Raw genomic sequence first — 23197 nt, 5'->3', positions numbered from 1 at the left:
TTCAGCTGTGTGTCAGCACAGCCTTATGCTCCAAAACCAAAGCTGGGGTCTAGACCTCTGGGACAGGGGGGGAAGTCCCATCCATGCGTGGGCCACACTATGTGCAGCATGGCTAGGCTTCAGGAGGGCTTGTGCAGGGCTTTATTGGAAAAACAGCTACCCATCTAGCTGCTCTGGGTTCTGGGTGAGCAGGACCCGGCTGGCTCAGACGTGTTCCTTTGGTGCTGTGAGCACAGGATGTCTCTCGCAGCTCCTTGGAGACCCAATGCTGTGCGCCCACCCTGCCCGCTCCGTGGTGAACTCGGGCACGGTGCTAAACAGGGCAGAGATAATGAGAGCATCTTGCAGCCCAGGGAGCTGATGTGCATGGGCCTGCGTGAAATGTCTTTTTAAATGTCTCCACTGAGTTGTTCAGCTGCAGGAGAAGATGCCTTTCCGAGCGAGAGGCTCAGCAGCATCTGCTGGGCTGCTGCGGGAAGGATCAGCGCGGCTCTGCGGCGCTGCTCTCCTGGGCGAGGAGGGTGCTGGCATGCCAGAAAGCTTCTTGGCAGACCCCGATCAATAGCCTGTGGAGCTGCGTGCCCGTGTAATTTTCCAGTGCTTTGATCGGCCTGTTTAATACGTCTGTGTTTGACACTAGACATCCATCCCGAGCCCTCCCAGGGGGCGCCGGCAAGCAGCCTGCTGGCGCAGCCTGTACGTGCGGGCATCTTCCCGTGCGGTGCCTGCCGGGCTCCCTGGGCAGCGGTCGGTGCCTGCCCCGGGCTCCCCCTTCCCCTGGGCCTGGGGAGTGCCCGAGGCGGGGGAAGCCTTGCTTGGGACCTCACCGCTGAGCACCGAGGCAGCACACTGGAGGCATGAGCAGGGCTCCCCGGGCCTGGCACGTTGCTCGCAGGGCTGCCCCCTCCTGTGGCACTGCACGCCCCTGTGCTGTCCCAGGTTTGGCCGTGACCTCTGGCCCGACAGACGCAGCGGGCACCCAAAACACTTTCAGATGCGTTTAGCCAGCGAAGCGCAGCCAGCTGCATTTCTGTGCAGAGCAGCAGCGCTGAGCTTCGCGTGGTTAAACCACAGAAGTGTTCACTCCCACAGGCTTAACCTGCCTGACTCTGCATGGACAGGCTCTTGGCAGTTCCTGAGCCCTGCGATTACAGCTGGGCTCTCCTCTGCTGAGAAAATCGCTGCTCTACTACCAGTGGTGGTGCTGGCATGGACCTGTAGCAGGATATGACCCCGCTGCTGAGATCTCCCAGCGTTAGCATTGATTTGTTTGCATTCAGCGTATTATGTAGCAGAGCTGGATCTTGACATTTTTGGAACAAAGGGCTGCGAGTGTAGAGGTTCAAGTCCTTCCTCCTGCTGCTTTATGAATGAACAACATGCTCCAAAGAATCCTAATCCAGGCTGCTAGCTTGGCACGGCAGCGCAGGCTGATCGCTGCTGGGGGTACAGAAGTACTGCTGCTGGTGTGCAAACTGTGTATCCCATTTCATCACCGGTCTGTGAGATCGCCTGAGGCTGTTGGTCACACCAAGCAAGTCCAAGATGAGTTATTCTGTCTGCCTAGTCCCTCTCAAGTTGTTTTACTGGACCTACTGTAGCAGGCACAAGCTAACTTTTGAAGTACTCGTGTTTTAGCACACGCATGGTTCGTGCCTACATGCACCAAACTAGTCCTTCTGACCAGACTCGCTGAACTTTGCCAGCGTCAATTTTTCATTTTTGTAGAACTAAAATAATATCTGTACCGTCAGCAGAACTGATAGCTCTGCAGGCATAAACTGTGCTGCTTGGGGTCAAATAACATCTGGGTACCTTAACGTTGTCTGCTGAGGCAGGAACAGAACATGACGTTGATTTCTCTTGGGGAACGTTTTTGCTGTAGAGTAAGGTCATGGATGCAGCAGGAGACAGGCAGCGGGGACATGAGAGCACCCAGCTGCAAGTTCTCCTGCCGCTTCAGTAACGACTTTGCTTTGTTGCAGCTGCTGTGGAAGCCTGTGTCTTGTACGGCTTGAAGCGGAGGGCGGCAGGGTTCCTGCGCAGCAACAAGATAGCAGCTCTGTTCATGAAGGTGGGCAAGAGCTTTCCTCTGGCAGAGGAGCTTTGCAAGAAGGTGCAGGACCTGGAGCAGCTCATCGAGAATGCGTAAGGCACCAGCATGGCTATTGTCCTACGGGTCACTTGCATTTCGGCGTGGAAGTGTGTCGTTTGGGTATTGCTGTGGATTGAAATGTCCAGGCGTTTATAGGAGGATTTGCTCTTCCAGTGGAGCAGAGTCGAGCAGAGTCCTCTGCTGGGCTTTTAATGTCTTGAGTGAACTGGTTGCTTCTCTGCAACTGTGAGTCGCAGTTGTGGTTTAAGCTAGAGTGGACAAGTTCTGTCTTCCTCTGCCCCTTGTCTTATGCTGTAGGGAGAGCTGCACAAATTTGCACCTGAGCTGTCAGAGTTTATGGACCAGTGCGCTAAGCCAACTGGAACCAAATCTGGTTTGGTTCAACGTGTAGGGCTGTAACCTGCAGTAATTCAGCTTCAGTTTAAGTGTGGCTTACTCATCCATGGACAAGGAACAGGGAGATGAATGGAGCAGCTACCTGGGGGCAGGAATCTTTAAGCTGTCCTGAGATAAGCTGCTCTGCTTATGCAACTCAGTCCTCAGGCACCAGTGGAAAAGGTGTGCTCTGGGCCTGCGCTCCTGCAGTGCTCAGTGATGAACCAGCGGTGATGTTGTCTTTTGCCTTTTATCTCTAAAGACGAAATCAAGTTCAGAGCATCCCAGAGAACGTGCGCAAGATGCCGAAGCTGCCCAACCTGTCTCCTCAGGCCATCAAACACCTCTGGATCCGCACAGCCCTCTTTGAAAAGGTCTTGGATAAAATCGTGCATTACTTAGTAGAGAACAGCAGGTGAGTGCTGGCACCACCCAACCGTTTTCCCCTCGCAACTCACTACCAGCATCTGCCCCTTCCAGTGAGTGTTGGAGATATTGCTGCTTGAGCAGTGTCCAGGTGGTGCAGAGCGAGGGGCTGATACGCTGCTCCTGGCGGTCCCTGGACACTCCCTAAAACAAGGACAGGCCATGCTTGCTCTGCTGATGGCTGAGTTGTTGAGGACCAACTTGTCCTCATCTCCTGGGGACTGCATGCTGAGGTGTCCTGTCCTGCGAGGTGTCACCCCCAGCCCCAGGAAAGCTTTAACAGGAGATGGTGATGCTGGCAGTGCACTGCAGGAGGGCATCAACCCCCCAGGACTTTTGAGGCTAGCAGGAACAGCCTGTAACTGGCTCCTTGGCCTCTTACTGTCATGGAAGGATACAGACAGAGAAGGGCATTACAGTGGTTTCAAACAACAATATCATTTTGCAGCTCCAGGGGACTGAAATGTTACAGCATTCTATTCTTTTAATTTCTTCTAGTAAGTACTATGAGAAAGAAGCTCTCCTGATGGATCCTGTGGATGGACCGATTCTCGCATCTTTATTGGGTAACACTTCCATCTTACCCTGCTTTGACAGCCTGCTTTCCAAACCACTGCTCACAGTCCTGTGATCCCAACTCAATTGTTTTTTACTAAGAGCTTCAGAAAATTTAATAGCCCTGGACGGGTAAATCTGTGGGGTACTCCTAGAGAGCAGATGATGCCCAGTAGAGATGGGAAGTTGCAAGGCTGAGCCCAGGGGGTTCCTTTTCCTGCACAGGTTTCAGTAATGCCAACAGGAGTCAACCAGGGCTGATGCCTGGCCCTGGAAAGCAGTACAGTGCTGTAACGCAGGGCTCTGCAGGTGCTGGGTTATTTGCTCGCTGCCAGGGCCAGCAGACCGCTTCTGAGTTCTTTGCTGCTGTTACACGGTGCAGCAATGTGTGCTGAGCCTGGTGCTTGCTGCCTGCAGTCCCACCACCCCTGCTCTGGGATGCTGGGCTCTGCGGGTCCGAGAGCTGGCCATACTCATTGTCTGTGATTCTCTTCTCTGTGCAGTGGGTCCCTGTGCACTGGAGTACACCAAGATGAAGACAGCCGACCACTTCTGGACAGACCCCTCGGCCGACGAGCTGGTTCAGAGGCACCGGATCCACAGCTCGCACTGCCGGCAGGACTCGCCCACCAAGCGCCCGGCGCTCTGCGTGAGTGGGGGCAGCTCCTCGCAGCACTCACCGGGGTCTAAAGCTCCCCTTGTTTGAAAAGGGCTGTGAAGCCCTTGGGTAAGAGAAGGTAGAAAAGTGAGGATACTTAGCTGGAAGTGCTGGGAACATGGGCATGGAGACTGTGAGCGTGCTGGGCCAATGTGGCGCCGCATCACTAAAGGGTCTCTGCTGTTTAGGAATAGCATGTATGGACTAAAAGCGAAGGCAGCTGAAGTCTGCTCAGTTTATTGCAAACAAGGCACACTCTAGGGGCTTCTGTGAATATAGATTTAAGCATGGCCAGAGCCAGAGATCCTCTTAGAGGACACAAAGGAAGAGATTTCTAGCACTGAGTTTCTTAAGTATATGTGAGGAGGAAATGAGCTTTCAAGTGATGCTTTTAGAAAGCAGGAGGTGTCCGTGCTCACCTCACGTTTGTAGGTGGATCTCTTCCAGATTCAGAAAAGGCATTCAAGTGGCAGTATGGATGACCGGCCGTCGCTGTCTGCCAGGGACTACGTGGAGTCACTGCACCAGAATTCCCGGGCCACGCTCCTGTATGGCAAAAACAATGTCCTGGTGCAGCCGGTAAGTACCTGCTGGGAGATCTGGGCTGCGCTGTGGTCCAGGACTGTGCTATGGGGCATGCATCAGCGTTGGGTAGCAGAAAGTGGTGCTGCTTGCTTCTGCTGTCTTCCAGGCTGCGCTCACCAGCTCTCTCTCTCCTCACATTTCTTTCCTAAAGCGAGACGACATGGAGGCGATCCCAGGATACCTGTCCCTTCACCAGACTGCCGACATCATGGCGCTGAAGTGGACTCCCAACCAGCTGATGAATGGCTCCGTGGGGGATCTGGACTATGAGAAGAGGTGACTGGCTCCCAGTGCACGCTCACACAGGGCAGAGGGGAGGCAGACATTCCCGTGGGTTCGGAGCTGGTATCTGGCATCCAGTGCCATCAGCGAGGTTTCCCATTGACACTACAGAGCTGAACAGCTCTGAGCTTGTGTCAGAGAAAAAGAGAGGGGAGGGTGGTGTGTGGTGGTGGGAGATGCTGTGGTGTAGCCGTCTCTGCTGGAAGAGGTCAGCAGGGTAACTGGAGAGGGTGCTTGTTCTGGAAGGTGCAAAGTGGTGTGATGTATCACTCGGTGATCTCCTCAGGGGATTGCCCTCTCTGCATGTGGAGCAGTGCTGCTAGGTTTGTCATTAGTATTACATTGTTATTACGGTTAAGCTGGGAAAGTGAGGAGCTTAAAAATAGGGGAAGGATATCTGCAGAGAGAGGACATGAGCAGTTCCCAGTTACCACCACCTCAGTAACACAGTGGCTTCCATTTCGTAGTGCTATCTCACTCTGCAGCTGGTCTATGTGCAGGTGATCAAAGTCTCTAATTTAACGGAGTTCTTGGAGTTCGTTCCTCTAATGGGACTGAAGTTTGCTTAGGAGACGTTTGTTCAGCAGGCTGTTTTGCCGTGCCCCTTTGTCTGGGATTGCCTTATGGGCTGCTGGCATTTCTCTCCATAGCTGCAGTCCTTTTAACAAACTACTGAGTCATGCCAGGTCCTAATTTGCCTGAGGGGAAAAAACAAAGCAAACAAAATCCCCGTCCGTCAGCAAATAGTCCAGGAAAACTGGAACATTTAGCACACCATTCCTTTGGCCTACGATAAAGATCATCTTCAAAAAAACTTGCTGTCAGCTTTGTTTATTCTCAAATTTAGTTTTTTGGGTTTTGTTTACCTTTGTTCTTTTCATTTCCCCTCTCTTCTTGGCTCCTGGGCCATTCCATTATGCCTTATCCTCTCCCCCTAAAATGCTGTTCTCATCTCACCACTACTTTTCTGAGTTCTTGACTTGGGCATCAGCCTAAGCTCTAAAACTTCCCAGTGTCAAGACGTGACCAAGGAAGCGAGGAGTCAGATGACAAAGTAAGTATGAAAGGAGTGACTTTTGTACACCCCTTCCCATCTTTAACTGGCTTTATGAGCTGTTTTGTAATGCCTTTATTTTAAGCGCTCTTTTTGTAAAGTGGCAGATTGCTGCTCAGAAACTGGAAATTTGCTTTGTTGGAAAGAAATAGGAAGGTGTTAAATGCTGACACCCTCATACAGCAGTCCTCTTGCTAGGCTCTCTGCAGGAATGAAACCCTGGGTGAGGCCTCGTGTCTCGTGGGGTGATCCCCAGCTCCCTCCTGGGGTCTGTCACCCTCAGTTCCATCCTGACCAGCACCTCTCACAGCACTTCACTGATTTGCTCAGTCACCTGGCGGTGTCTGTGCTGGGGGAGTGCAGTCCCAGAACAGAAGCAAACCAGATCTGTTCTCAGCTCTGAAGTAACACAAATTGCCAGGGTTTATTTCCCCCTCACGTAGAAGGGACAGTAACTGGTTCTGGAGGGATGCTGTCACTTACTCTGGCTAGCCTTGTGGCAGTCGTACTGCTGCTGGGGCTTCAGCCTTTCCGTAGCTTCCCTTGGTGTCAGGATAGCTGGAGGCAGGATCTGGAGCTGAAGTGAAGAGAAGCAGAGCCTGATGCGTCCCAGAACTTCAGGACTTCCTTTCTCTGTTCCAGCGTGTACTGGGACTATGCCATGACTATTCGCCTGGAGGAGATCGTCTATTTGCACTGCCACCAGCAAGGTAAGGCCAGAGTGGGGGCTGCTGGAGGGCGTTCCCACCCTGATGCTGGCATCGCTGGATCTCTGGGGTGTGCCCATATGGATTCAGCTCTAGGGCAGATTTCCAGAGCTCTGGGTGGTCACTGCTATGTAACTGCATTTGGAACAGCTCCTGGCTGTGGTGCTTGGCTGCAGAGGGCTCCCTGTGGAGCAGTGCTCTGTGGTTTCAAGGGTGTGATTTACCAGGCACGCTTTCTCCAGGGCCCCAGACTCGCCATGGACTTAGGAAAGAATCCAAACAAGGAAGAAAATCTGTTTAGCGTGCCAGAAAAACAATTCCCTAAGCTTTTTTGCCTGCCCTCTGCATCTCTGTCTGGTAACATTTCCCTCACTGATGTGTGTGTGTCTTCTCTCTGCTGTCACTGTTGCTAATAGTAGACAGCGGTGGAACGGTTGTCTTGGTGAGCCAGGATGGGATCCAGAGGCCTCCGCTGCGGTTCCCCAAAGGAGGGCACTTGCTGCAGTTCCTGTCCTGCCTGGAGAACGGCCTCCTGCCCCACGGGCAGCTGGACCCACCCCTCTGGTCACAACGGGGAAAGGTAGGCACCACGGAGGGGGCAAATCACACCGCGTGCTTAAATAGGGCTTTGTCTTCTCTGCGTAATCAAAACCACGGGGAATGTGCAGACGTCGCCCAGGCTGACAAAGCACGTGCTCTTGCTGGGCAGGGCTTTGGTGGGGCGGCGTTGTGAAGAGCAGGTTTTGTTCACCAGGGGAAGGTGTTTCCCAAGCTGAGGAAGCGAAGTCCCCAGGGCTCCTCCGAGTCTGCATCCGACAAGGAAGATGACGAAGCCACAGATTATGTTTTCAGAATAATCTACCCAGGGACGCAGTCTGAATTCGGTAAGTGCGTTGGCAGAGACCATTTCAGGTGGCTGCTACCAGGTGTATGAGTGACCAGGGACACGGCACTGATGGGCACACCGCAAATGGTGCCTGGTTCCACAGAAACAGGCTTTGCTATAACAACACTGCCTCTTACTAAGCATTGTGTGTTTTTTACCTTTCACTTGCCATTGAAAACTTCATTTCTGCAGCTGCAGAACAGGCCTTGAGTGCCTGTGTGGCTGGAAAAAAAACCTGGCATGTTATTTCAGTAGCGAGCTTCCCTTTGGTCATGTCCCTTAGTATTCCTCCTCTTGCTATCACCAGGCCAACTCAGCAGGTTCTGTATTAAATCCAGCTAGAGCCTGTCAGCGTTGCTCTGCAGCACAAAGAGCAGGTAGCAGGAGCCCTCACGGTATGTTCCCAGGTTTGACCCACATATTTCCACCCCCTAACGCTCAGGGCAGGGAGACAATGCTACTGGATTCACCAAACCAGAAGTCTCTCTTGATGTCCAGTTGTGAATGATCAGAGCAATGTACTTGACTGAAGCGCCTGCACGTTTGTCTTTGTTCTTCTGTGGGATACCAAGAACACTTTTTTTGACCTCTGGAAACATCGTAGATGGCTTTGTAAAGGGGCAAACCAAGAGTGTAATAGAAAACTCATGGCGTGCTTTGAAAAAGCTATGAAATTTGATCAAAAATGTGTTCCTATACTTTTGAGGCTAGAAGGGGGACATTTATATCTCCTGTGACTCCTCCATGGCATCACTAAAGATTATACTTGGTTCTCTCTGCCTTTAGCTGACTAACACAACCCAGTGAGTCAGATAAAAATCTGATTGAAATAGCTGAGGGGAGACGCTCCTTTCTGTAGCTTCCTTTTGATCTACCCCTTAAAATTCTGTGCTGGGGGGCAAATTTTGTGTTAAATGAATTGCCGCAATCTCTTCAGCTGGCGTCATCCAGGTCTGTGCAGTCTCTATAGATTTTCCCAAAGGGGGGTGGAACTGCATCGGTTCGTTCTTCTCTACAGATTCTTCCTTCCCCCATTCATTTGTGCCCCTGTCGCATCTCTGTGTCTCTAGTTACCATTAATGGTACTTTTCACCCATTCCTTGCGTCTGTGATCTCCGTCACTGCTGGGAGAAGGAAGACTGCCAGGACTGCGGCTGCAGGCAGGACGGTGGTGATCCACAAGCGGTCTCCGAATCTCTCCACCGCATCCCGACCCCGGCTTGCGGCTCTGGGGGCCGCTCAGTGTCAGTGTAATGCAGCCGTCATTAGTCTGGTACACCTGCTAGCCTTTGTTGTCACTTGACAGTTCCTGCAGGGGTGTCTGCCACTGACCCATCTCGGTGTGAGGGAAAGGGAAGGGGCTTCTAGGGAGAACACTTCAGCATTTTTCTTACCAGTATCAGAGTTATTCAGTCTCACAAGCAGGTAGGGTTAGTGAGATCTGATTTAATTTCCAAGGATGATCAAACAGGACTTTTCTTTGTTAATCATTGTCTGCATCCCACATTTCTCCTTCATTTTCCTAGAGAGGCCCAAGACCGAGGGGCAGAGCCAGGTCAGAGCAGCAGCCAGGCTCAGGGCTCACCTTGCAGTGCACCTGCATCTGGCCAGTTTGTCCTGAGCAGGATCTGAGGCCATTGCAATAGCACTTCTGAGTTTAAGCAGGGATTTAGCAAGTGACAACAAGAACTGCTGCTTGCTCCTGCTGCCCCTCTCAACCTCTTCATCAAAGTCTGTCCTGTCTTGTGATTTGGATGTTCTCATCTTTCCCTGAAGCTTGGATGAGATCCGGGTGTTGGAGACATGGGGGCTTTTCCTCTCCAGTGATCTATTCTTCCTGGGACAATCATGTTTGTTCTTAGTTTTGTGACAGTGTACTGCAGCCCCCTGTCTCAAGTCTTTCTGGATTGGGTGTTTGTTTTCTGCCTCAGTCAGCACTCGGTGATTTAAGATCAGCTTGCTGAAGGCACTGCAGTTAATTAGCAGATGATTTTTATGCTCTCTCACCAATGCTCTGTTACCTTTCCTTCTTAACTCATCAGTGCTGTGATCAGCTGCTGTGGGTTCTACCTGGTTGCTGGAGCCTCCTTGGAAAGAGTGTGGGATGCTGTAATTGCTGATCAAAGCTCTCCTCTGTCCATCTCCTGTGGCCCACCTGACTGGGGGGCAGTGGCTGATGCTCCTCTCTGCCCTCTTACAGTGCCCCAGGACCTGATGGACGCGCAGGGTGCTGGCCTGCCTCCCATGTGGCAACCCAACACCCGCAAGTCCTCCTGCTCCTCCTGCTCTCAGAGCGGCTCCTCTGATGGCGGGCCGTCCAACGGCTGCAGCCACGAAAGGTACGACAGCTCCACTGCTGCTTGCTGAGAGAAATACAGGTGAGATAACACAGGCCTGCAGCTGAGAGCCCAGCTGAGCTGGGTGGATGGCCAAACTAGAACAGCTATGGCACAAGTGGAGTCTTCAGCCCGGCACGTGTCCAGGGACCATATGTGCCGGGGGACATGTCCAGGCTGAAGGGAGGCTTGTCTCCTTATCTGGGATATCCCAGCTCTTCTGTGTCCTGACAGCAAGGATTGCTGCTCCCAGGCTGAGCAGAGGTCCTGTGGTGCATCTGCGAAAGCAAAGCTTGAACAGTTAGATAAAAGTCAAGACACCTGAGGGCACGAGAGCATGTCCTGTGCTCACATCCAGTGTGTTTTTCTCGGCAGAGCTCCGCTGAAGCTCCTGTGTGACAATATGAAGTACCAGATCCTCTCCCGGGCTTTCTATGGCTGTGAGTACTTGTCACATCCACGATGCCTTGAGATGTGTGATGGGCAAGGGCTAAGGTCAACAACAGGATAGTGGCTAGGGGGACAGGGATCCGTTTGTTGCATGCAGGGCCCCATGCACACTAGCTCGGGACTGGGAGCAGACAGATGAATTCTGTTCAGACTTCAGCCCAGCAAGCAGCAATGCTGGTGGGTACAGGGCAATGAAATGCCAGCTGGTCCTGGTAGACTCCCTGCTTTGCTGCTGAGGCTGGATGTGGCTTGAGAGGGTCTCCTCCAGGGACCAGACTGATCAGAGCTGTCCCCAGCACTTTGCCCTTGTGACTCCCTGAGTTCCCCAGATGAGCATTTGCTTCTGTCTGACACAGGGCTGGCCTATTGCAGACACCTCTCCACGGTGCGAACCCACCTCTCGGCCCTGGTTAACCACAACATCGTGTCTCCTGACGTGCCCTGCAATGCTAGCTCGGGACTGACTGTGGACATATGGCAGAAGTACCTGGAGGACAGCACGGTAGGGCCAGCACTGCTCGGACACTCTCCTGGGGCACAGAGGCACAGCAGTGACCTTGGGTAACTTTGGTGGCCCGCTTTCTGGCTGTAGAGAGCCAGCACTTCCCAAAATGTCTATCCGCGGGGGCCTCTGGCTGTACGTGAGTCCAGGTGGAGGTCTGAGAGAGCATCTGTAGTGAAGGAGCATGTGGGTGGCCGGAGTCTTGGCAGCACTCCGGGGACTGGCAGGTGCTGTGGCCAGGCTGGGCTGGCACTGCCAGCTGATGGGCTGCGGTCCCAGCTGTTTCTGCACACTGACTTGGATCCTTCCCACAGAGTTACGAGGACCAGGAGCTGCTGCGGCTGATCTACTATGGTGGGATCCAGCACGAGATCAGGAAGGCTGTCTGGCCCTTCCTTTTGGGCCACTATCAGTTTGGGATGACAGAAGCAGAAAGGAAAGAGGTCGGTATGAGCATGGCATTGGTGTACCCTGGATGTTTCCCAGCTCACAGTGTCTGTGTGCTGGAGTTCACGCTGGCCGTTCTGTCCCCTTTGTACTGTAGCTGTACTTAGGAAGTGGGAGAAGGGCCAGATAAGCAGGAATTGATGGGACCAAGCTCGATGTTACCCTGTGCAGCTGCTGGTTGCTTACGTCAGAGAGTGCCCTGAGTGCCTCTGGAAGGCAGGAAGGAGCTAGACGATCATTTTTCCATCCTAATTTTTGTGAGGTTTCCTGGATCAGGCTGTGACTGGCACAGTGCAGGAGATCAGGAGATTTTAATGTCCTGTTGAGCCATAGTTAATGCACGTGTACACTTGACTTGCCCGTGCAGGGGGGTGGAGGAGGCACGGTTTTCTGGGCTCTTTGGGAAAGCTTTTCAAAGACCTTCTGTCTCAATTCTGCAGGCCGACGACCAGATCCGCACCTGCTATGAGCACACCATGGCGGAGTGGCTGGGCTGCGAGGCCATCGTCCGGCAGAGGGAGAAGGAGTCGCACGCGGCAGCCCTGGCCAAGTGCTCCTCTGGGGCCAGTCTGGACTCCCACATTCAGAGGATGATGCACAGAGATTCGACCATCAGCAATGAGGTGAGGGTGCGCGGGCTCAGGGAGGGCTGTCCCCACACAGGGACGTGTGCTGCAGGGAGAGACAGGGACGGTTCTTGCTTGTCCTCCTTCCCTGACCTCTGCCTGCCTCCGTGCCTTGCTACTTGTAGTCTGTGCAGGTAGGATTGGAGCTTTTTTTGTGTCTTTCATCTGCTCTTCCAGAGATTTAAGAATTTGGAGTGGGCATCTCCTGCAGTTGCCCTAGTTTCCATACTTTTGGACTGCACTGACTCAGAGGGTTTGACTGAAGCCTGGGAGGTCTCTTGGAGGTGTAAGGAGTTGGCTTCGCTTAGGTTCTCGCAGCTCCGTGCCCACAGCAGCACTGAACAGCTCTGCGTTGGGGAGCCATCGCCCAGCGTGGGGTGCTGGGCATGTGGGGCCTGGCAGGGCAGCGGGCGGCAGCTCCACATCCAGACACTGGCTGGTCCCATGCAGTTTCTCTGGGTATTTCTGGAAAACAAAGATATTCATAACCCAGTTTGCACTCCAGGTGCACATCAGGATTAGGCCCATGGAAGTCAGTGTTGGAGTAGGGGGCAGGAGGAAGACCATGTTTTTGGTACTGAGGGGCTGTGAAACAAGCCCGTGGGTTTCTTACCTCCTTTTTGCCATCAGCTCAGCAGGGAGGGCAAGCGCAGGAGCGGAGGTGACACAGACGAGGAGCAGCGGGCTGCTCGGCCGGCGTTGCTGTAGCTCTGTGAATCATTCCCATCCCTGCAGCATCTCTGCTGTTTTGTATTCCTGTTTTGTATTCGCTGCCTGTTTGGGGAACGCGCGCTGGCAGAGTTAATACATGCAAAGTTTCACCCTTTTCCCATCTTAACCTGAAATTTCCTGTTATAAAATGCTCCCATGGTGATGGAGGAAAACTGTCGCCCTTCCTCTCTCCATCGGAGCCCTGCCCAGCAAACACCCACAATGCTAGGGTGGGGACAGCTCCTGCTGCCGTTCCGAAAGTGCTGTGTTTTCTTAAAACCCTATTGTTTCTGCGTGATGTAATTGCAATGCTCTCTACATCCAGCTTTGCGTGCAGTGGGAGCAGCTGCAGGCTCTTGTGCCGTGATAAGCCCTGCGCAGGGGCGGCTCAGATAGCAGGGAGGACTCACTCGTCATGACGGCTCGTTGCTCAGAGGGAACCCACGAGGCACAGCACCGAGCTGGGTGCTGCAAAGCCCAGCTGTAAGCCAGAAAATGGTGCTGTTGACTTTTAGAGGGGCTGCCTTGACAGAGCCTGGCTATAAGCATCAATGTTAGTCCTTTAAGAAAAGGAAAAAACATTAATACGTTTAGAGAGATTGTTTTATAGCCTGTGACTTCATCGTTTATGTAAACTAAGATGGGGTGAGTCGCTTTGCTGCCAAATTAGGACTGAAATTAGTAGAAATTTGCACGCCGGGGAGACAGCGTGACCTCTCTGAAGGCTACAAGAAAGCAGTTCATTTCATACCCAAACAAACAGTGTTTGAACAACTGAATTGGCCTGGGACTTTGTTTTTTTTATCATCTCCAGCGGTAAATGTCAGCGGCAGGCTGAGGGAGGGTGCTGCTCTGAGTGACAAGCCAGCAGAGCAGAGCTGATGTGACATGACTGTATGGTGGGTCAAATAGGAGAATTTATTGGATGCATTTTCCACTTTATTTATAGACGTGCACACCTCTGATAGCATGGCTGGGGCATGCCCCCACTGCAGACACCGTGCTTTTTGCCCTGTGTCACTGGCCTTTTCTTTCTCTTGCAGTCTTCGCAGAGCTGCAGCTCCGGCCGACAGAATCACGCCCGGCTGCAGAGCGACTCCAGCTCCAGCACGCAGGTGAGCGGCGGCGCTTTGTCCCCTCTCACCCGTTCATGCTCTTGGCTGCCCTACTGCACGAGGCTCTCTCCCCTGCCTTGGGCTGCTTGCTAGCCATGATGGCTTCTGTCGAACAGAGCTGTAGTTGGAGGAAGTAAATGACTCAGAAAGCTGCCTCTGGAGCCACTAAGGTCAGGGCTGCGCACTGCGTGGCGGTGTTTAATATGCACCTGCCTGCCCTGCCCAGGCTCGGAGGACCAACCCACACGTGGCCTTTGGCTGCTCCGTATGGTAGTAACCATGTGCTTAATCAACCCCTTCAAGTGGCATTCTGCCCAATATATTATGCTGAGTAAAGCGTAGTCCTGTGGAGCATGGACTGGGGGCTCTGAGCTGTGCAAAGGCCTCAGCACTGACCTGCCAGATGAAAGCAGGGGAGCCTGAAGGCTGGGGGCTCTGAGCTGTCCCATCACTGCACCCAGAAATCCTTCCAGAGTCTGGTTAAAATGGGACAGGGCTAGGTGCTCAGCTGGAGTTGGCCTTGACTTCAGTGAAGATGTGGAGCCCCAGCCAGGCGCAGCATTAGCCAGTGAAAATGCCTCCCGGTCCTCTGAGCCTTTTTGTGCTGGTTGCTTACATGAGACCTGCACAGACCGTGAACGTGGTCTGCTGTGGCCTGCTCTGCACTTTGCTTGGGGAGCAAGGTGCGTTGCTGTGGGACCTGTGGGCTCTCGGGTGCTTGCTGGCTTCCCATGGTGGGGCTGGAGCATTGATAAATAAGAGCAGCTTGCTGCGTACTCGGCAGCGCTGTCAATGAATTTGGAGCAAACATCTAGGGAAATGACCTATGTATATAGCCCTCTTCAGAGCAGATCTTCCACCCTCCCTGCCGTTGGGAACGTGGGCATGACAACCCCAAGAGCTGTCACATGCAGAGGGCTTGCTCGCTCTGACGGGGCTCTGCTTGCCCTGCGCAGGTGTTTGAATCGGTGGATGAGGTGGAACAGACCGAAGCAGATGCTCAGCTGGAAGATGGAAAACAAAGCAAGATCCCCAACGGGAACGTTCCCAATGGCACGTGTTCGCCTGATTCTGGCCATCCCTCTTCCCAGAACTTCTCCATTGCGTCGGGATTCTCAGAGCGCAGCTTCAGCAACGAGGACAGCGCCCTGGAAACCAACAAGTCCTCAGCCAGCTCGCAAGGGAAGGCCGGTGGGTCCGACGCCACAGCCCTGCAGGACCTGGATGGGGCCGCGCAGGGGGAAAAGCTGCAGGGTCAGGACAGCCTGGAAGGTGAATTTCCCACCGGTGGAAGCCTGGACTTCGTTCCTGTGGGGGAGAGCTCAGCAGGGGTCCTGCGTGGGCGTGATGCTGTGGCCCTGACGGTGGTAGAGAGCTGGGCAGACAGCGAAGCCGAAAAGCAAAGCTTGGTGGAGAGTGAAGATAACCTCTCTGAGGAGCCAGAGATGGAGAGCTTGTACCCGCAGCTGGATTCCCTGGCTGTGGTGGATCTGGCCAACAGCGAAGCATCTCCTGTCTCCTCGACGGGTGTCACCTACTCTGTAAGTCTTTATTTCTTCACTGAGCGGGTTTTTGTGAGTCTCTCACCATTCACCCGTGTTTGCCCTGTGCTAATCCTGCACTACGTCAACCCAAACTCTGCCCTGTTGCTCCTTTGCCCTTGCAATTTTTAAAAATTTTTGTTTGAAAACAAATCAACTTTGCTTTTGCTTTGGGCAGCCAGAGCTCCTGGACATGTACACAGTGAACCTGCACCGCATTGAGAAGGACGTGCAGCGGTGCGACCGCAACTACTGGTACTTCACCCCCGCCAACCTGGAGAAGCTGCGCAACATCATGTGCAGGTGGGAGCTGCGGGGCCGGGGCAGGGCTGCCCGCCCTCCTGCAGGGTGCTGGGGCACGCTCCTGGCAGGGCTTCCCTGAATTCGTCGTCAGAGCAGAGCCTCCAACTTAGTTCTGGATGCTGAGTTTGCCTCCTTGGCGTCCTCCTCCAAATTTCCTCTGTCACAGAAGCGGGGCCCAGCTGACGAGGAGCCCATCAGCCCTGCCCCGTGCTGCTTTACCCTGCGCCTGCTGGGGCTGGGCCAAGGCGGAGGGCTCCCTGGGGCTGCCCGTGTGTGAGCAGAGTGTAGCCCACCTGCTCTTGCCTGGAAAAGTGTTTAAGGAGGTCTAGTACTCGTGAGGAATATGGAAACAACCTGGTGGTTAGTGCCTACACAGGAGCCCAGGGGACAGGAGTCCCTGGGTGCCTTTCTGATTCTCCTTGCCTGCCCTGTGACTAAGAGGTTGCTGTGTGACATTCACCAACCCAAACCAGCTCCAGCTCAGCAGCTGTGGCTGCTGCAGGGGCAGGGAAGGCTAAACCACTCTTACTCATCTTGCAAATATGAGGAGAAGCTGCTATTTCATTAGAGCTGTCACTTTATCTGGCAGCCGGAGTTGGAGATCTCTGCTGAGACGAGACCTACAATGCAGCAGAATTTGGAAAACCAGTGGGCAGGGTGGAAAGGATTGCTTCCTTGTGCCAGCAGCGGCTCGGAGCCCTTTCTGAACACTTTTGACTTGCTACCAAATATGGGAAGATCTGTGCAGGGCCCGTCGCTTCCTGGGACGCTGGGTCCAGGGAGGCGAAGCAGGCAGCACCGTGCAGGGGAGGCTCTCCCCAGCCCAGAGGATGAATCAAGGGGAAGGGTGAGAATGAGAGAGACAAAGGAACAAACTCCATCGGTCCCTGCCCTTTGCCCAACCTCCTGCACCTTGCTGTGCTCTCTGATTTCCCCTTTCCCTGCTCCGATCTCCAGGCAGCAGACCTTGCACAGCGTTAATCTCGGGCCGTGCCGTGCGTGGCTCACCTGGAAGGCACCGCTGGGATTTAATCATTTACAGGCCAGCTGTGGAGCAACGGGGCACGGGCGTAATGGAATAAAGAGGTCTGATGTGCCCTGATGGCCCTGGCTGTGTGCTGAGGGCAGCTTGTAGGGCACGCCAGCATCACAGGGGTAAAGGCAGGGCGCGTGCCAGCGGGCTGCGGTGCTGGGGCACGGGGCAGAGGCTTAGCTCTGGGCACGGGGAGGGGGCTCACGGCTTTCCTGCCCTCCTTCACAGCTACATCTGGCAGCACATTGAGATTGGCTACGTGCAAGGGATGTGTGACCTGCTGGCCCCTCTCCTGGTCATCCTGGACGATGGTGAGTGGGTGGCGCTGCCCCGCTCCCCAGTGCTGTAGTAGTGGGAGTGCACAGGGGGGATCTGCTGGGTCCCACACCCAGAGGGGGGGAGCCTTGGGGTGCCTCCAAGGCCTGTCCCCGCCGTGCACCCCAGCTGTGCGTGCGTGCGGTGGGGAGGGCTGCTGCTGCTGCTGGGTGTTGCAGGCATGGTCACGCGCGGGTGCAGATGCGGTGGTGCCCGTGCAACAGAGCACTGACTCTCTGTCTTCCCCGTGCAGAGGCTCTGGCTTTCAGCTGTTTCACTGAGCTCATGAAAAGGATGAACCAGAACTTCCCCCACGGGGGAGCCATGGACACCCACTTCGCTAACATGAGGTCCCTGATCCAGGTAGGGCGGTCCTGGCGCAGGGGCAGCGGCCTCTCAGGGCAGTGAGGGAGAGCTGTTCTTGGCATGGGGGCCTGCGTGGGACGGGCTGAGAGGAGCTTTGTGGCAGGAGAGCAGGGGGGATGTAAGGAGAGTCTGGGAGCAGGGCCACAAGGGAGGGTGAAGCTGGGTGGTGCGGGAGGCGAGCAGTGGGAAGGAGGGAAGCAGAGGAGTGCTTGGTGCCTCGGGTGTGCGCTGATGAGTTTCTTCTTGCTTTTCTTGGCAGATTCTGGACTCTGAGCTCTTTGAGCTGATGCACCAGAATGGGGATTACACTCACTTCTACTTCTGTTACCGGTGGTTCCTCCTCGACTTCAAGAGAGGTGTGTGCAGGGAGGGAGACAGTTGAGACCATCAAAGGGCAGGGAAGGCAGGGTCTGCCACACTTCCATCCTTCTCAATATGCTCTGCAACGTTAGTTAACTTCATTTTTTGCTGTGTGCTTCTGTTTTGCTTTTCCCTGGTAGGTTTGTGGCTGACTTTTCAGTCTAGTTACAGAACCTGTTGCTCCAGAGCTGCTGGTGAGCTTCCAGCAGGTTTATGTCCTGAAGTCTGTACCACCTGCTGCAGGCCAGAATATTTCTCTCTGTAGATGCCTGACTTATTCCTTGGAACAGGTTCTTGTGGGAAGAAACCACCAGCACGTCTTCCCCAGTGCTGCCGTGAGTGCTGTGAGTCGGGATGGTTGTAAGCTGGTGGAGTGACTGCTGGTTTTTTTTCCTCCCTTAACAGAGCTGGTGTACGATGATGTGTTCGCCGTCTGGGAGACCATCTGGGCAGCTGCACACGTTTCCTCCACACACTATGTGCTCTTCATAGCCCTGGCTTTGGTGGAAATGTACCGGGACATAATCTTGGAGAACAACATGGATTTTACAGACATCATCAAATTTTTCAATGGTACGGCTTGTGTTCTGTCGGGCTGAATTTGTGGCAGCTGCTCAGGGGCAGGCAGCACGTCCGTCTGGCTGTAGGCAGCCGTGTCTCGAACACACTGGTAGGTGTTGAACAGAGCAGTGTGTGGTTGTGCTACTTGGAATGTGATGTTAAAGAGATCTCCTGCCTCTGAAGGGTTCAGACGATGCCTGGGGGACCATCCTCGGTCACAGCCTGCCTTATCTGTGCTTGAAGGGAGCTGTGAGCGTAGGTGGTGCTTCCTGCAGCTTGTAATCGTGCTGAGATAAGCTCCTTAATGGTGGCCCTTCAGCGTCAGGTGTCTCTGCAAGGGCTGGTGCTTAGGGCCTCGGATGTGAGTCCACAGCTTCAGCTGCTGCCTGAAGCCTGGCTGTGAAGCGGAGTGGTGAGGCCTGGGGGGCTCCTCGAGGTGCTGGGCTGCTCAGGTATCGCCTCTCTGTGGGCTCCTTCTGTCTGTGTTCCAGAAATGGCCGAGCGGCACAACACCAAGCAGATCCTGAAGCTGGCTCGGGACCTTGTGTACAAAGTCCAGACTTTGATCGAGAACAAGTGAAGGATGTGGAGAAGACGAGGCATCCAAAGAGCCGGGACTCCCCTTCAATGCTTCCTCTCCCTCTCCTTTTCCGTGACGTGCCACGCCTGTGGAAGGAAGGTGGTTGGACATGCACTGCTGTCCAAGCCGGAGGCAGCCCCAGCTCTCCCAGTGCTGTGCTCAGTGGTAGGTCCGGGGGCCCTGGCTCAGATCTGCGCAGCATTCTCCAGTGACTTAACCAAAGATCTGTACAATCACACTTTATTGCTAAAGACTTCTTTGGAAGCAGGACCAGGCAGTCGCTTCCTTGCCTTGCTGCAGCGGAGGTGTGGCACTGGGTTACCACCACCACTGCAGAGGCAGCTGCCAGCGTCCCAGCTCGGAGCTGGGGGTCTGGGAGGGCTGGGCTGCCAGCCCCCGGGGCTGACGGGCTCGACAGCCTTTGCTGGGAGGAAATCAAGCTGCTTCCTTCGACAGCCCTTACCCATGGCACGGGGAAGCTGGCCAGCCCTGCGATCCCAGGCAGGACAGGGATGCTGCCAGTACTCAGTTTCTTACAAGTGTTACGAGGCTCTGCCAGTAACAGAGGGGCTTCGATCACAGAAATTCCTCTTCTTTTGACCTTGTCCCTTGATGCATAGCATTTCCTTTAGTGTTTTTAGGGCTCCGTTCTCTCCCTCGGATTTTTACACTGTTTGTTACTACAGTATCTGAGCACACAGGAGTTTTGTCTGGGGATGGATTTTCGGAAGAGCTCCAAAGTCAGCAGTGGGTTTCTCTTTCAAAATCCAGCCTCTGTAACACTCTGAACCTGAAAAATCTGGTCCTAGCCTCATCTGGGAGCTCTAGACTTGAGGTTTTTGCCTTATTCTAGCTGCTTGTGTTAGCAGCCTGGTCTCCTGATTGTTCTCCTGCAACCCATGTTAGGGGAGAGCTCCTTGGAAGGCAAGTCAGAGCTCCTGGCTTCAGTGACTGCCCTGACTTTTCCCTCTGAAGGTGCCTGTCTCTTCCTCTATTAATCAAAAGACCAGCTGCTTACATCTAAACAGTGCAAACAATCTCCTTGGTGCCTGCAGGTTTTCTGTGTGCTTACGGGGCTGGTTGCAAAGCCCTCTAAGCCCACTGAAAGTCTCCGGTTAGGTCCCGGTGGGCTGCTTTCACCTGCGAAGGACCAAATAGCCCAAGGTCCCTGAGCGGTCTTTGCTTTCGGAAGATGCACTTCTGTGGCCACCTTTCCTGCAGTGGCTCTCCAGCATTGCACCCCTGGAGCACGCTGCGTGAAGTGCCTACCAGCACTACCAGCGTGAGAGCTGAGCTTCTGTGCCATGCTGTGGCCGTGTTACGGAGGGTTTGGATTCATTTCTCAACTCAGGTAAAAAAAAAAAAAAAGGAAAAGGAGAATGTAGGTTAGTGGCAGGCCGAGTTCAGCCAGAGGGAGATTCGCCATGGCCACAGAAAGCTGCCGTGAGGGTGTGCTTTCAGCAGCAGGGAAGATGCTAGGCTGTAGCTCTCTATAAGGGTACTTTCTCTCAAGTTTTGCTGCAAAAATCTGTGTTCCCCCTCCATGCGATGTGCGACGCGTGCGTGCTGTCCTCCTCCCCCCTGCAAGATAAGGGCCTGCTCTTCTCTCGCTGGTGGAGCGCTGCTCGCCAGCAGGGAAGAGGGGCCCTTCCCTTCCATGGGACACCTGTGCTGATGTGCTCTGTGTTTACCTGTGGCGTGTGTTAGATGTTGCTTGAACAGAACAGATACAGAGCTGCAGAAGAGAGAACTGATGCTTCCGAGGCGTTCTGCAGTTGTGGTGAAGCAGTTTGGGTAAGTCAGCTACTCCTGCAGTGCTGGGACTCAGCTCCCAGCTGTAAGTAGGGAGCAGTGCGTACCAAAATCTGCAGGGAAGAGGACTGCGGCAGGCGGTGAGGGTGATGGGGAGCCTTTCATTTCTTACAAAGCCAAAACAAAAGGTGTACCAACGGTCTGGGAAATTGCTTGAAGAAGTTTTCTACGTGAAACTTCCAAAGAGTGCTTGGTCTGCAGTCTGCGGTAGCAAGGGAAACAAAAGCAGTTGAGCTTTGAATCTGCAGATTTCTGCGGGATTCTCTCATTTTCCATAAAGCAGGAAGCTCGTGCCCTCCCTGCCAGCCTGTTCCTGCTCTGTCTAGGTCTCGGGGCAGGCAAGCATCCGCCTGCGTAGCCTCTTCCAAAGGGGAAGTGCTCTGCCCTTCCCTCTCTGAGGGGCGAGAACCAATGGGTTAACTGAAACAGTCTTAACAAGCAACATCGCTGACACTTTTATCTTTCAAGCTTGTTTTCCTTTTCTTGGTTTTTAAACAAAAACAGCCAAGAAAATCTGCACAATATTTGCTGTCTGCATTAACAGAGTGTCTCTGGGCCGCTCAATAGCAGTGTTTTTTGAATAACTTCTGGGGGGGAAAAGTATTTATTTATTGACTGTACATTACTGTGTGTCCTTGTATACTGAAGTGTGTGAGTGTGCGTTGTTATGCAAATGGAGATCTATCTTTTCAATGTTGCAAACATATCTTGTAAATGTTTACCAGAGAATTGTGTCTATATATAGTATATATATATACAGCATAGAGAGAAATCTGTGAATTAAGCGGGTTATTTTTTGAGGGGGGGAGAAGAAATCTATTGCTTCAAGGACCGCGTGGTTTCTCTAGCACCCGTTCATGGCGTGCCAATCTGTCGCTGCCCTGCGCTGTGCTTCGTGTGCTGGGCGGCAGCAGGAGGCTCGGAGCAGGGCCGTCGTGACCTCAGCTTGGCTTGATTTTAGTTCTGATTGTAAAACCGGGGAAAAGAAGGAAAAAAGGACTGTGGAGGGGGAAGCTTTGTTCCAGCACAGCGCTGAGCGGGGTCCGCGTGGGCAGAGCCCTGCCCAGGCTGTGTGGGTTTTGTGCTCAGATTTGAGCACCAGGAGTCGCAGCCTCTCCCCGCGGCAGCTCTGCTCTTGGTGACTCCTCTGGCACAGGCACTGTCCCACCAGGAGCTTTACTTTTTTTGCGGAGGCGTGCAGCACAGGACCTGAGCACCAGGAGTCTAGGCCTCGAGATCTGTTTAAAGGTTAAAAGTGACCAAGATCTAAGGAAAGGTTCTTGCTGTCCACCCGGTCATGGGCCTCAGCCTCTCCCACTGGCTCTGCCCCTCTGCTCGGTGCCATGAGATCAAACCCCGCTCTGCTCCACGCAGCGCGGCTCCCACCCCGGCTGTGCAGCCGGAGGTTTCCTGCTTGGGCCGGGGGAGAAGCCTGCCCATATACAGTAATCTTGTCCGGCTCCGGGAGAGGGAATGCTTCATCCTCGCAGCGCCCTGCAGCTGCGATTCACCCCTTGTTAGCTCTGCGGGACCAGGCCCCTGGCTCCGCACCGCTGCCTCCTCCCTGCCCGCATCCCGCTCTGCCACGGGCGGCTCGTCCATCTCCCTGCTCCTTCGCTCACCGGTGCTGGAGCTGCTCAGCCCTCGGATCGTCTCGGTGTGCTTCAATGCCATCAGTGTTTGAATCCCAGCCCCGCTTTTCCCCGAGGGAGTCACTAATGGATCCTTGCTGCGTCTGAGCTTTCTGCTGGTGCAAGCTGCCAAATCACTCTCGGTACCCATCTTTTCTAGCGTTGCTAACGTAAACACCTTACAAGTTGTCTTTGTTCCTAAATGTGTGATTTTTATAGGATTTTTTCTTACTGTGTTGGTTCTCTGAATTGCTTAGGTACTGACACTTTTCATGAAGATTGAGAGGGTTTTTTGCCCGGGAACTTCCTGCAGCCACCCTGTGCTGCTCTCATCCAGCCCCTTTCCGAACGTCCCTGAACACAGCCAGATATAGCTGGCGTTGCAACCAGAGCCAGCAACACAGGTGCAGGTATCAGCAATGCTTTTCACCGATAAATAAAAACATCTCAAGAGGAGTGACTGCTCTTGATGTGGTCGCTCGGAATTGCAGTTCTGCTGCGACCCCAGCTCTGGGCAAGCTGTGAGCCTGTGCCCAAATCCCCCCTTGGAGACAGACACGAGCCTTGTGGCAGGCGCGTGGCCGGGAACAAATGTATGGGATTCTTCTTACCCTTTCTTCTTTATTACTTTTATTTATTTTTAAAAATCTGGATAGGTAGTTTTCAGTTCTTCCCCCATTTCTTTTGAGTAGTTGGCTAAGTCTCTGCACTGGGAGCTGCTGTGGCAGTCCTCAAAACAGGTACGGGACCAGTTCTAGGATTCTCATCATGTAAGTTTGCTTTAAAAAACACCTTCTGGTATTCTGAATGGCCGCTCTGTGCTGGGGCACTGCTGGCCGGTGGTGGCCTCTGAGCCTGGTCCTC

The 23197-nt window shown here is 53.8% G+C and overlaps 1 protein-coding gene across 7 annotated transcripts in view; it reads left to right on the top strand.

The window, feature by feature from the left end:
- SGSM1 (small G protein signaling modulator 1) overlaps nt 1-21530 on the top strand; it is a 35287-nt gene extending 13757 nt beyond the window's left edge. The window contains exons 4-27 of one of the 7 annotated variants that reach the window (XM_035340674.1): nt 1986-2148; nt 2754-2906; nt 3416-3483; nt 3976-4121; nt 4578-4709; nt 4867-4991; nt 5989-6051; nt 6694-6761; nt 7175-7338; nt 7513-7642; nt 8715-8894; nt 9845-9983; nt 10356-10420; nt 10787-10932; nt 11247-11375; nt 11820-12002; nt 13760-13831; nt 14788-15372; nt 15551-15675; nt 16937-17019; nt 17277-17386; nt 17649-17745; nt 18155-18322; nt 18802-21530. In XM_035340674.1, the coding sequence (XP_035196565.1) occupies nt 1986-2148; nt 2754-2906; nt 3416-3483; nt 3976-4121; nt 4578-4709; nt 4867-4991; nt 5989-6051; nt 6694-6761; nt 7175-7338; nt 7513-7642; nt 8715-8894; nt 9845-9983; nt 10356-10420; nt 10787-10932; nt 11247-11375; nt 11820-12002; nt 13760-13831; nt 14788-15372; nt 15551-15675; nt 16937-17019; nt 17277-17386; nt 17649-17745; nt 18155-18322; nt 18802-18890 (3383 nt within the window). In that variant the 3' untranslated portion in view covers nt 18891-21530. Of the gene's footprint in view, nt 1-1985; nt 2149-2753; nt 2907-3415; nt 3484-3975; nt 4122-4562; nt 4710-4866; nt 4992-5988; nt 6052-6693; nt 6762-7174; nt 7339-7512; nt 7643-8714; nt 8895-9844; nt 9984-10355; nt 10421-10786; nt 10933-11246; nt 11376-11819; nt 12003-13759; nt 13832-14787; nt 15373-15550; nt 15676-16936; nt 17020-17276; nt 17387-17648; nt 17746-18154; nt 18323-18801 lie in introns of all 7 variants that reach the window. The other 6 variants (XM_035340673.1, XM_035340672.1, XM_035340676.1 and 3 more) reach the window with 6 other exon arrangements.
- Nucleotides 21531-23197: the final 1667 nt, after the last annotated feature.

The sequence above is a fragment of the Oxyura jamaicensis genome, chromosome 15, assembly GCF_011077185.1.
Source record: "Oxyura jamaicensis isolate SHBP4307 breed ruddy duck chromosome 15, BPBGC_Ojam_1.0, whole genome shotgun sequence".
NCBI lineage: Eukaryota > Metazoa > Chordata > Aves > Anseriformes > Anatidae > Oxyura > Oxyura jamaicensis.
Note: the sequence above shows the minus strand (reverse complement) of the source record. Positions and strands in the feature narration are given on the sequence as shown.